Genomic DNA, 12495 nt, shown 5'->3' with positions numbered 1-12495 from the left:
GTACATGTTTGCTTTCACTAAAAGTAGATCTAGGTCAAACTTTTTCCCCGTGTCTCCAACAAATCACGTGCATTTTAAGTTATAATTAGATTCTAGATCTAGAATCTAAATATGGCTCCTCATGTCTCGGAAGACAATGAGTCGGGAGGACAGGTGAGTCACTGGCTTTGATTTCGTTTTGAGATGGGGCAGAATTTTGTGTGACTGATTAAGCCTTATATTCTGGAGTGACAGAGTTTGACACAGTTCGTGCATGTATAGATCTATATATGTGTAGTGGAGTGGATATCTTATCAGGAAACACCGGCCACCCCGATATCCACGTGACCCTTCCCCCTAAATGGCACCTTGTGTCCGCGCATGACAAGGCAGACCAACATGGTCACTGTTGATTCGACCGGCATCTCCCGTATGTTACTGGACCTACGTCGTCTCCACTCCCTGTTTGTGTCTGGTTCTACACCATGTGTTTATGTATGGCTGCAGGTAATTACATTTTACTTTTTTATGTTATATTGTAATTTTATTTAGTAGTCTACATAGAATATGATCAATATCGCTACCCCCAGATTTCGTCCATGTTGTTGGACTATCGTTATTTTTAGAAAACCAGCATGTAAATGTTTCCATTTGTTAGGGTTAGGGGACCTTTAGACTTAAGTATACCATACGAATTAGATCCCATATAGAATGTTAACTCAATGAGTGCGGAGCGTCTATCCCATAGACGGTCTGTCCGCCCTAAACGCACGGAACGTCTATCCCATAATAGACGTTCTTACCCTACCTTTGTTTTGTTGCATTTTTAAATTAAAATTTTTAACTAACAACAGTGGAACTAGATCTATTTTTACTTTATAAAAGAGTTCTTCATCCTTTGTTTACATAGAAATGAGAAGCTTTCGGCTTTATTTAGACATTTATTTATTACTTTTTTTACAATGTAAAAAAACGTCGCCATGACTACGCTATTCCAAGACACACCCACAATGTTGACTACCGAAGAAACTTTATAATTATTCTAAAATTTATCACAAATAAATAGTAATAATGAAGAATTTGATCTAGATATATAGATTAGATCCAGGTAGGTCTAAATTTAGCGTATTTATATTTTTATATCTATATTATTAGTATTTAGATCTAGATACTAGATCTAAATCTATTATTGTCAGTAGGTCAGGTGTAGTCTGTAGATCGAGATTGACTAGATCTAAGCTTTTATGATACTTTTATCTATAGACTTGGACTCTAGATCTAGTCAATCTAGATATATCTCTAGATCTAAGCCAATCTAAGCTTATGGTAAATAAAAAGAAAGGAAATGGTAGATCTACATCAAATAATCATCCACTGTGGGCATTTTTTCCCCATTTTCTTTTTTTTTTTTTTAGTATTCTTTATCTGTAAAAATCTACAACATCATGGCTATGCTTGTCCAAGACACACCCACAATGTTTACTACTGAAGAAGCTTTATTGTTTTATTTATACTTCTATGAATTGTAATAATGAAGATCTTGATCAAGATTTAGCATAGGATGAAGCAGACTTGGACATTATTAGCATTTAGACTTAGATCTAGTATTGCCTTGCTTAGGCCTTAGCCTTAGACTATAGGGCTAGGTCCTGAATGTAGATCAAGGTTGACTAGATCTATGCTTTTATCTTTACACCTTTGTAGATTCCTATAGAACTAAGCCTAAGATAAATGAAAACAACAGAAATGGCAGATCTAAATCCAATATTCATCCACCATGCTAGGCCTTTTCTTGGTATATTTTCTAGCAATTTTTTTTAGTATTGCTTTTTGGTAAAAATCATCACCATCACAATACTGGTTCAAGTTGCACTCCAAAAGGTTTACTACTAAATAAAAGTAAAGTATAAAACTATTCTAAATCCATAATTTATCACAAAGGAACAGTAATAATGATCTATTAGATGTCTATATCTTAGGTAAAATGAATTAGGATTTTTATTGTCCTTCATCTAGTTAGAGATTTAGGCTTTGATCTCTCGCTAGCCTATGTCTTGCACTGGTCTAGTATTAGAATAAAAGATGTTCTAGGCAAATAAAAAGAAGACAAATCTAGATCTATATCCCATTGATTCAAATGTACATAATATTTGAGTGCATTTGGTTGATAGATTTAGTACTGGTATCTATTGTTATTGGTAGTAATGAAAAGCGCAATAATTTTCACTTTTTTTCAGACTAAAAAAAACAGGTAAAAATAATAATATAATCAATGATTCATCATCTTTTATTGACTGTTTTATCAGATTTCTTTTTGAAAATGCTGTAAATAGTCTAAATATGCTGTTTCAACAGTAATACAAAGAACAAAATCTAAATTTAGGTCTCAAAAGTTCTAAAGTTGGCATCCATTTTTTTTTCTGAGTGTCATATTATTTAGATTATAATTTGTATCTTATATTTAAATAGAAAGATGTTTACATTTTCACATTCTCCATTCATTTACCTTTACTTTGATACCAAATATGTTACTATAGCATTATTGGTACTTAAACAATAAATTTTTGTTTTAGCCATGTTTGGAACATTTTCTTATTTTTTTTTAAAAAGTAGCATTTTTATGAAAAAAAAAACACAGCAGTCAAAGAGTTAAATGTCCATCTAGTCCAACCAGTGTGTAGATACTGGCTTTTATGAACCAGTTGTTCTATTTAATTGTTAATGTCTTTTTTTTTTTGTAATGTTTCGGGTGTTCCATATAATCTCTCTTGTGTTTGTATAAGACGAGATGGTTGGTTTACACTATATGATTTTCTTTTCGTTTTTTGTTAAGATTTAGTATTTAGACTTTGATGTTGTGTCTACAACTTGGTCTAACCATTTACTGCTTATTAATTATTTTTAGTTAATGCTCATTATTGTTATTATGTTTTATGTTTGCCTTTGGCAGGTCTTAAATGTATAATAAACAGTTAGGAATCGTCCTACGAGTTCCTTTCATCATTAGAATTTAGTTGTCTTCTGTGCCAAACCCACCACATATGCATCTGTCCTACATTAGCTTTCTTCTTCTTTCTCTCGACTGATGCGATGCAGCTTCGTTTCTTTTGCACTCGGCGAAGTTCAAGATAACACAATAATCAATAATAAACCAGGTCATTACCATGTTTTGGCATCTCAAATCTCAATTGATCTAAAATATAGCCTAAATATAGCCATAGCAGATCATGTTGTTACTCGTTAAATTTGATAGTAGACCTACAATCATAGATCTATCATCATGACACATGCTGCCATGCATGATGTAGATATTTATCCTTGCATGGTTCGTGATGGGGCTAATAAATTACCGTGGTAGGTGGTGAAAAATGCTCTAGATGTCTACAGACATAATTTGATTAATTTTGATGTGCAATTAAAAATGCAGTTGAGATTCTTACCAAAAGATAAGATACATAGATTATAGTGTGTAGATCTACAAATAGTGGTAAAATGAAGTAGCTACCACTTTCTGTTCCCCACCTACCAGACTGCATTTGTTTTGAATAGTTTGAAAAGCAGATTTTAATTTTTGTCTAATTTTGTAATCAAACACTTGAGATAATTGTTCAACTTTAAATTATTTCATATCAATATGCATTACTTAGGGGGGTGTGGTGACTGAGTGGTTAAGCGCATGGCTTCCAAACCTGAGGTCCTGGGTTTGAATCTCTGTTAAAACTGGTATTTTGAGCTTCATGATTTTTAGGGTGCCCCTACTCTAATGGGCATCTGACTTTAGTTGGGGAAAGTAAAGGCGGTTTGTTGTTGTGCTGGCCACATGACACCCTGCTTGTTAACCATTGGCCAAAGAAACAGATGATCTTAACATCATCTACCCTATGCCTATGGTCTGAAAGAGGAACTTTACTTTCTCTTTACTATGCATTACTTACACTTTGAAATTCTCATTTTCTCATATTTCAACTCAATAAATAGTTATTGGATTAAATATTCTGACAGTTGTCACAAAGGGTGGGGACATAGACATTTAATTCATACATCATACTGCTTGTGCGCAACAAAGGACACATAACTAACAATTACAAAGGAATGTAACTCAAATATAACAAGTATTAACAACATTGAGTCCCAATCATGTTAAAGCATACATGATTTAAACAAATACTTTCATTCATTAATAATTATTTTGTTTTTGTTCAATTTTATGAATACTGTTAACTTTATAGTGTAAAATTAATCATCTTTCTGCTTAAAAAAATATTATTTACAAACATGATGATGACATCATTAACAGATGAAAATCTTTGTCCTCTGAGCACAACATTTAGTTTAGGAAAAATGAGCTCACAAATATATGTTACAGCTTTCTATTAAATCTAGTTCTTTAGAAACTACATTGGTTTCTCATCAAGTTTAATTGTCCCTGGGTTCAGCTTTTATATAAAAACACTAAATAACTCGGTCAAGATGAACAGTGGACTTTATTACACTTGATAGCGTATATCATATATTTCATTTTCTTTTGTTGTCTGGATGTTTAAGTTGCAACATGTGAAGTTTGTAAAAATAATGAATTCTTATGTTTGTATAGACATTGTGACTTTAAGCACCACTGAGATGGAGATATCAATTATTTAATTTGGCAACATTTACTTTTTTTTCCTTAGAAATTTTGTTTTTGATAAAATGTTTTTTAATAAGTTTTAGAATTAATTATCTTGTTTTAACTGTAGGGGATTAAACGGTGAACCTTACCAACATTCATGTGTTTAGAAAATTCATTAAAAAAATAGAGAAAAAGATAAATGCAGCTCTTTTTTTTAATATTCTATTATTTTACTGTTTACACAACCATGAATAAGATGGATATCATTTGTATTTACTTTAACTAATAGTCACATTTCAGGGTTTCAAGACATGATCTTGAATATTGAAATGCCATTTCCTTTCATTAGACTTATTCTTTTCTACAGATTGTTGAACCAGTCATTCATTGACAGTTGTTTATAGTAAACAAAGGAACAAAATGAAGACACAATGTCCAGATGCATGAATTGGAGATTTAGTAACAAAAGAAAAAGAACCTCATATGCTGAACATAAAACTTAATGGTTTTTATATGCTCTGTAAGTTCTTTATTTACAAAACCTCCATACAATAACGTTGCGTTAATCATTAAAAAAAACATCTCCATAACTCACTAACAAAACATCACTGTAATCTAGTAATAAAAGTTTGCTCTAGCCCAATGAGAAAATAGCATTTTTTTAAATATACATATGTTATAAACTTGACTTTTTTTTCTTAGCTAAATCACTTTTTAACTTGTCTTTCTGTCTGTGCCCCTAAAATTTTGCTATGAAAAAGTGCTACTAACCCATAGCCAATACGTTATGTCTGGTACTTTTCTATTCCTCTAATATTAAATCTGCCGCTGTTGGGAAACAGGTCATGTCCCACAGGACATGCGTGACGCAACTATAGTCACAATATACAAGAACAAAGGGGATCGGAGTGACTGCAACAACTATAGGGGTATCTTTCTCCTCAGTATAGTGGGCAAAATCTTTGCTAGAGTGGCACTATCCAGGCTGCAGGTGATAGCTTCTAGAGTCTACCCAGAGTCTCAGTGTGGATTCAGGAGCGGTAGATCCACTATAGACATGATATCTTCTCTACGACTACTGCAGGAGAAATTCAGAGAGAGAGACAGACCCCTTTACATTGTTTTTGTTGATTTGACTAAAGCTTTTGACATGGTCAGCAGAAGTGGCCTTTTCAAACTCCTGAGGAAAATAGGTTGCCCTCCCAAACTACTGAAGTTAATTGAGTGTTTTCACGAGGAAACTAAATGTACTGTCAAATTCAATGGAGCCCAATCAGCACCTTTTGAGGTTTGCAGTGGTGTCAAGCAGGGATGTGTGCTCGCACCTACTCTGTTTGGCATATTCTTCTCCTGTCTACTGCATTATGCGTACAGCGACATAAACGAAGGTGTGTTTCTCCATACAAGATCCTCTGGAAAACTAATGTATCAAGGCTGCGGGCAAAAACCAAGGTTAGGAAGCTACTCGTCAGGGAACTCCTGTTGATGCAGGATGATGCAGCTATTGTGGCTGATTCTGATATTCAGCTACAGTCCATGGTTGACAAACTATCTGCTGCTTGCCAGAAGTTCGGCTTAAACATCAGTCAAAGCAAGACTAAGATACTTGTCCAAAACACAAACACTGCACCTCAAGTAAGCATTAATGGCCAACCACTAGAAATTGTTGATCACTTTTGTTACCTTGGCTCCATCATATCCAACAACACTCTACTGGATAAAGACATAAACAACAGGATAGCCAAGGCAATGGCCACCATGTCACGGTTGCAGAAAAGAGTCTGGGACAACATATTGCTGACTAGCAGTACTAAAGCCCTAGTCTACCGGACCTGTGTGTTGAGCACCTTGCTGTACGGAAGTGAAACATGGTCAACCTACTCATGACAGGAAAAAAAGCTGAATGTCTTCCACCTCCGATGCCTAAGGCGGATCTTTAAAATAAGGTGGCAAGATAAGATAACCAATGAGGAAGTGCTACATAGAGCAGGATGCCAGGACATCCGCTCTGTTATCAGCAGCAGACGCCTTGGCTGGCTTGGCCACGTTCGTAGAATGCCAGTAGGTCGACTTCCACAGGACATCCTGTATGGCGATCTAATAGAAGGCAGGAGAGCCGCTGGTCGCCCACTTCAAAATCGACACTGGGAAGAGGTGGCACTGGACAGATCCACATGGAGAGAGAGCATAAAGAAAGGGTCACAGATTGCAGATGTCATACACAACAGAAGCAGAAAGAAGGGTGAAAATGCAATGGCGCCTGGTGATTATATATGCCCAACCTGCGATCGCAGCTGTGTATCAAGGATTGGCCTCTTTAGTCACACAAGAAGTTGCAAAGGGAAAAGATCGTCTCTCGAGACGTAAAATGCCACAGACAATATTAAATTTAGTAGTTATCAATATCACTAATACAGTCGACATGATTGATTCAGTCAACAACCAGATCAACAGTCCAGAGCACAAACATCAAAGTGGAAAGGAAAAACTAATAAAACATCAAAAGTTGTGTATACAAGAAAGCTACTGTAATAAAGAAATCAAAATGAACACTTGCTGGTATTAGCAAAGCTCAAGACAATTAAAAAATGCCCATGATATATTATAGTTCAAGCAGAATAAAAAATGATTTTCAATTAAAAAAAAACAACATTTGGGCATTCCTTCAATATTATTACATCCTACCCCAAATCTCCTTTAGGATGGCAGGGTATGAAACTCTGGACAATCATGGTAACATTTCACCCATCATTTTTTAACTCTTTTTGTTAATTTATTTTGTAATTCAGTATTTGATGATTTAATATATTTTATCTCAAAAATGTATGTATTGATTACAAATGTTCCTAATTTGAATCTTATTGTATCACCAGCAAAACATCAAATCTTGCGAAACCAGAGTCCTATCAATGGTCTTTTTCCTTCTATTGGATCTGACAAGAATACAAATAGAATAGCTCATGTTCAGGATTCTATTTACTGTGCAGTTGCTGTTTGGTCACTGGCTCAAGTTTATAAGTATTTCAGCTTTATCATTTCATGTTTGGTATTTTTAGCTGCTGCCTTTTTTTTTTCAAAGTCTGCCACTTTTATATTAATAGAAACTCACCTAGCACTAGTAGGGATAGAGATTTCTAAATTGAAAACCTCAAGTGGCATTAACTCCATTTGTTAGCGTTTCATAAGGAAAGATTTATGTGTCAAAAAAATTAATAGGTATTGAAGCATTTGGGATACATGTGGTATAGGGTTAAAACAGTTTATAATTATGTTTCTTTTTTTTCCAATATCAGGGTTGTATATTTCTTTTTTGACTTGAAGTGTGTATAATTCCTAATTCTAAACTGGTTTTAGTTAGTTATTATCCTCTGGTATCTACTTTTGGTCAAAGTGTCTTCCAAGTAAAGATACTGCAATGGTTACAAATAAATTGGTTCTCAAACACCAAACAAAAATCTACCCAGAAATAAGTTTCTTTATTAAACTATGAAACATAATTTCATTTCAGTCAGATTTTCATCAGAATAGATAGCAATCCTTTGTTAGTCAATGTCTCACTGTAAGTCAGATGCCAGGAGTGTTTAGTTGTTTATGATAATAAATATTTCAGCTAACAAAATAACTTGGAAAAAATTAAACCTTAAGATTGTGTTACAAAGATTTATTTTAAAGGTTAGGGTCCATTTTTTGGTCATAATTAATATTTAATTGGTGCATGTTGACTTGAAAATTAGTACAGTTTTGATGACTAATTGAAAATTAGTATCTTTGTATGCACATAATTAATTACTTGATTATTTCTATCCAGAAAGATTGATGATGACCAGGGCAGTATCATTAGTTGGGCCAAGCTGATGATAGGTATGTTGCAATGTTGGATATTCAAGTTGGCCTCCTTCAGTCTTAGAGCGACTATGGTTCATCTCAAACACTTTTCCATGTGCAATGTTGGATATGACAGGCAGATAAAGTGAGTAGTTTGTTTACAACCAAGCATAGAATATCATTGCATATCAATATTAAAATCATATTGTTTTGGTCAGTGCATAAAATAACTAGGTTTGGATTACTCCTGGGTCCCAGGGTCTGCACGTAAATTACTTAACAATATGCTTTCTTAGTTTGGAAATCCAAGACATGTGCAGCTCTAAAAAAATATTTATTGGTGGTATAAAATTTCTCTACAAATCAATAGTTGGCTCTTGGGGGAGTTACCACCTTCTACCAAGCGCGTCCCCAGGTTGCAGATAGGGGAAAGACCCTTAGATATAAGGGTTAGCTGTGAATAGCAAATAAACAGCCATGGACCAACTGGTTTGCAGTCATGGAGGATGAGATGAAGTATTCCAGTGGTTAGAATATTTACTAAAAACATCTCAGAAATCCAGGGAAATGATTGCAAAAAGCGAGTATAGGGTGCTTTAACTCTAAACCCGGGTAGATGAAACTTGTTAGCTGGGGATAGGAGTTCATCTAGGAGAGAAAACTGCCTTGCAGATGATCTTGGATGATCAAAGGCTATGGGAGCACACCCAGAAAGAAAAGCAGGCTGAAGTCGGAGTCAATGGGCCTCCTGGCGCATAACACATTGACACTAACCTCATCTATGTTGGAGTTCAGTAACCATTCTAATAGATGTGGTGTCCTGCCTGTGGAATCCCGCCGCGCAGGTAGAGGGCCCAGCTCTCCGCCTTGAAGGAGCCCACACAAGCGAGCTGGTGGTTCTTCTGTCTCTGCCTGTGGAGCCAGGAGCAGGGACAAGAAAGTAAAAACTACTGGCCAACACTCCAAGACCAAAAGTCTAAAAATCTTACAATGGAACGCAGAGGGCATCCAAAAGAAAAAAGAAGCTCTAAAAATATTTCTGCATGAGAAAGAAATTGATGTAGCTTGCATCCAAGAAACTCATTTGAACAGTAATCTTCGTTTCTCCATTAGAGGCTACACCTGCATCAGACAAGATAGAGAAATCAGACCCAAAGGAGGAATCCTAACCCTCATTAAAAATGACATCCCTACCACAGACATAACTATGCCCAACTCCTCAGAATCAGAAATAATGGGAACTAAGCTAATTCTCCCAGATGGAAATATTAATCTATTTAACTGCTACTTCCCACCAGACAAGGAAATAGAGATTGACCACATACAAATACCTGACCAAGAAGACTGTCTAATCTTAGGAGATATGAATAGTCACTCTCAGAGCTGGGGATACCCAGACCTAAATGCCAGGGGAGAAGAAATTGAAGAATGGCAAGCAGAGAACAGACTTATCTTGCTTAATAAACCTGAGGATAAACCAACCTTTTTCTCAAGAGCCTGGCTAACATCAACCACTCCAGATCTAGCCTTTGCAACTGACAACTTATCCAAAAAGTGCACCAGAGAAGTTGCAGACCAGCTATCCACCAGTGACCACAGACCCATATTGATCAGTATCGATACCTCCTTCAAAATATCAGAAAACTCCACCATCCCCAGATGGAACTACAAAAAAGCCAACTGGCACCTATTCTCAAAGCTCACAGACCTATACACAACTTCAATAAACTGCAAATCAAATCAGGTTAATAAGTCATTCTCAGCTTTCTCCAAAGCAATCCTCCTAGCAGCTAAGGAATCAATTCCTAGAGGAGCAAGAAAAGATTATATCCCCAACTGGTCTGATCACCTTCAACAACTCCACAATGCCACTATTGAAGCCAGAAACACAGTAGAAAATAACCCTTGTATAGAAAATAACATAAATCTAAAAGCAGCTAACGCAGTTTTCAGGAAAAATTACCTTTCCGCCATGAGGAAAAGTTGGCATGAAAAAACAGAACAACTAAACGTAGATAGAGACGGCCACAAACTCTGGCGTATAGCCTAATGTCTCAACCAGGAAGAAAACAGAACAACTCCTATAGTAATAGAAAAGGACAACAAACCCCTGAAAGGCCAAGAAGCAGCAAATGAATTCATTAAGTTTTTCCAAAGCATAGGACAAATACAAATTAATGAAAGTAGAAATAAAGATGTAAACTCAGAAATACAAGATAAAATTAAAGAAAACAATCCAGCTTACTCCTTGGGAATGACCACTAATCTTAAAATGAAGGAACTAGATGAATCCCTAAAAGTCCTCAAACCAAAACAAGCCCCGGGCCCAGACAAAATATCTAATGACATGCTTCTTCACTTGGGTCCTCAAGCCAAAAGAAAACTGCTACAAATATTCAATGCTAGCTGGAAATCTGGCAGAATTCCAAACAGCTGGAAATAAGCCATTATGATCCCTATACTAAAGCACGGCAAACCAAGAAATAAACTGGATAGCTACTGTCACATCAGCCTCACTAGCTGTACTTGCAAACTGATGGAAAGAGTGATAAATAGAAGGCTGACATGGATCCTTGAGTCAAATAACCTACTCACTGAAGCCCAGGCTGGCTTTAGAAAAGGCAGATCAACAGAAGATCAAATTGCCTTCATCACACAAGAAATAGAAGACGGCTTTCAAGAAAAGAAACCAACAACAATTGTGTGGGTTGACTTAGAAAAAGCATTTGACAAAGTCTGGGAACAAGGTCTCTTGCTCAAGTTAATCCAGCATCACATATCCCACAGAATGTACAACTGGATAAAGGAATATCTAAATAATAGAAAAGCCTTAGTTTGCATGCAAGGACAAAGAAGCCACACAGTGGGTATAAAAAATGGCGTCCCCCAAGGAGGAGTCCTATCCCCAACACTGTTCCTAATATTCATAAACGATCTAAATTAAAACCTACCAAGAAAAGTTAAAAGCAGCATGTATGCAGATGACCTTGCCTTAATTAGCACAGAAGAATATGTAGGAACATCGAAATTTCGATTACAGGATGCTCTCGATATACTCAATAATTGGTCCAAAGACTGGGGCATGTCCATTAACACAAAAAAGACAACATATACCATATTCTCACTGTCAACAAAACAACAAACAATAATATTAACATTAGATAAGGAAGCTTTAGAAAAAAATGACAGCCATACATATCTTGGAGTCACCTATGACCTGAGACTAACCTGGAAAAACCAAATAGATAAAACACAGAGTAAAGGTATCCAGAGACTATCCCTCTTGAAAAAAATAGCTGGCACAGATTGGGGAGCTAATCACAACATCCTGAAAAAGACCTATACCAGTTATGTAAGACCTGTACTAGAATATGGTGCCTCAGCATGGGGCTCAGCAGCCCAAACCAACCTAAGAAAAATAGACAAGGTTCAAAATATTGGTTTAAGGATTATGACAGGAGCAATCAAAACAACACCCATAAGAGCTATGGAGGAAACCGCTGCCCTGATCTCTCTGGATGAAAGAAGAGATAAAAATCCTTTCCCAATTCACTAAATTGGAAACCTTGGAAAGGCACCCACTCAGAACAAAAATCCACAAAACTGGCACAAAAAACCGTCTCAAAAGGACCAATTTCTTACAGGAATCTCTAAACCTAAAAAAGAAACACCAACTTGAAAAAATAACTCTGGAATCCTCGATACACTATAACGAATCTCTACCCTGGGACGAAAGCCCTCTTCCTACTATAAGGGACCATATTGAAAATATAAAAAGAAAATCTGATTACAGACCAACAGAGCTCAAGGAAATAGTGAACTGTTTTCTACATACCAATTACCCTAGCAATCAGTGGATCAGAGTTTACACAGATGGCTCATCCCATAAAGCCACCACAAATGGAGGAGCTGGAATACTTATCGAATGGCCAGATGGAGGAAAACTAGAAAAATCCATTGCAACTGGAGAGCTCTCTGACAGTCACAGAGCAGAAAGGGAAGCACTAGCACTAGCAGCTACCATGCTAGCAAATCATCCAAGTTCCCCTCACAGTCATATTGTCTTGCTAACCGATGCAAAA

The 12495-nt window shown here is 36.1% G+C and overlaps 1 protein-coding gene across 6 annotated transcripts in view; it reads left to right on the top strand.

The window, feature by feature from the left end:
• Positions 1-78: 78 nt before the first annotated feature.
• Positions 79-12495, top strand: part of LOC129926760 (probable phosphorylase b kinase regulatory subunit beta) — a 48581-nt gene continuing 36164 nt past the window's right edge. For 2 of the 6 annotated variants that reach the window (XR_008778489.1, XR_008778488.1), the window contains exons 1-4: positions 222-486; positions 4956-5108; positions 7462-7606; positions 8397-8558. Coding sequence is in view for 1 of the 6 variants with exons in the window: in XM_056032624.1 (XP_055888599.1) it covers positions 5072-5108; positions 7462-7606; positions 8097-8147; positions 8397-8558 (395 nt within the window). In the remaining 5 variants the exon portion in view is untranslated. Of the gene's footprint in view, positions 154-220; positions 487-883; positions 1088-4955; positions 5109-7461; positions 7607-8096; positions 8148-8396; positions 8559-12495 lie in introns of those variants that run through there. The other 4 variants (XM_056032624.1, XR_008778487.1, XR_008778485.1 and 1 more) reach the window with 4 other exon arrangements.

The sequence above is a fragment of the Biomphalaria glabrata genome, chromosome 6 (assembly GCF_947242115.1).
Source record: "Biomphalaria glabrata chromosome 6, xgBioGlab47.1, whole genome shotgun sequence".
Taxonomy (NCBI): Eukaryota; Metazoa; Mollusca; class Gastropoda; family Planorbidae; genus Biomphalaria; species Biomphalaria glabrata.
This window is presented reverse-complemented; position numbering and strand designations above follow the sequence as displayed.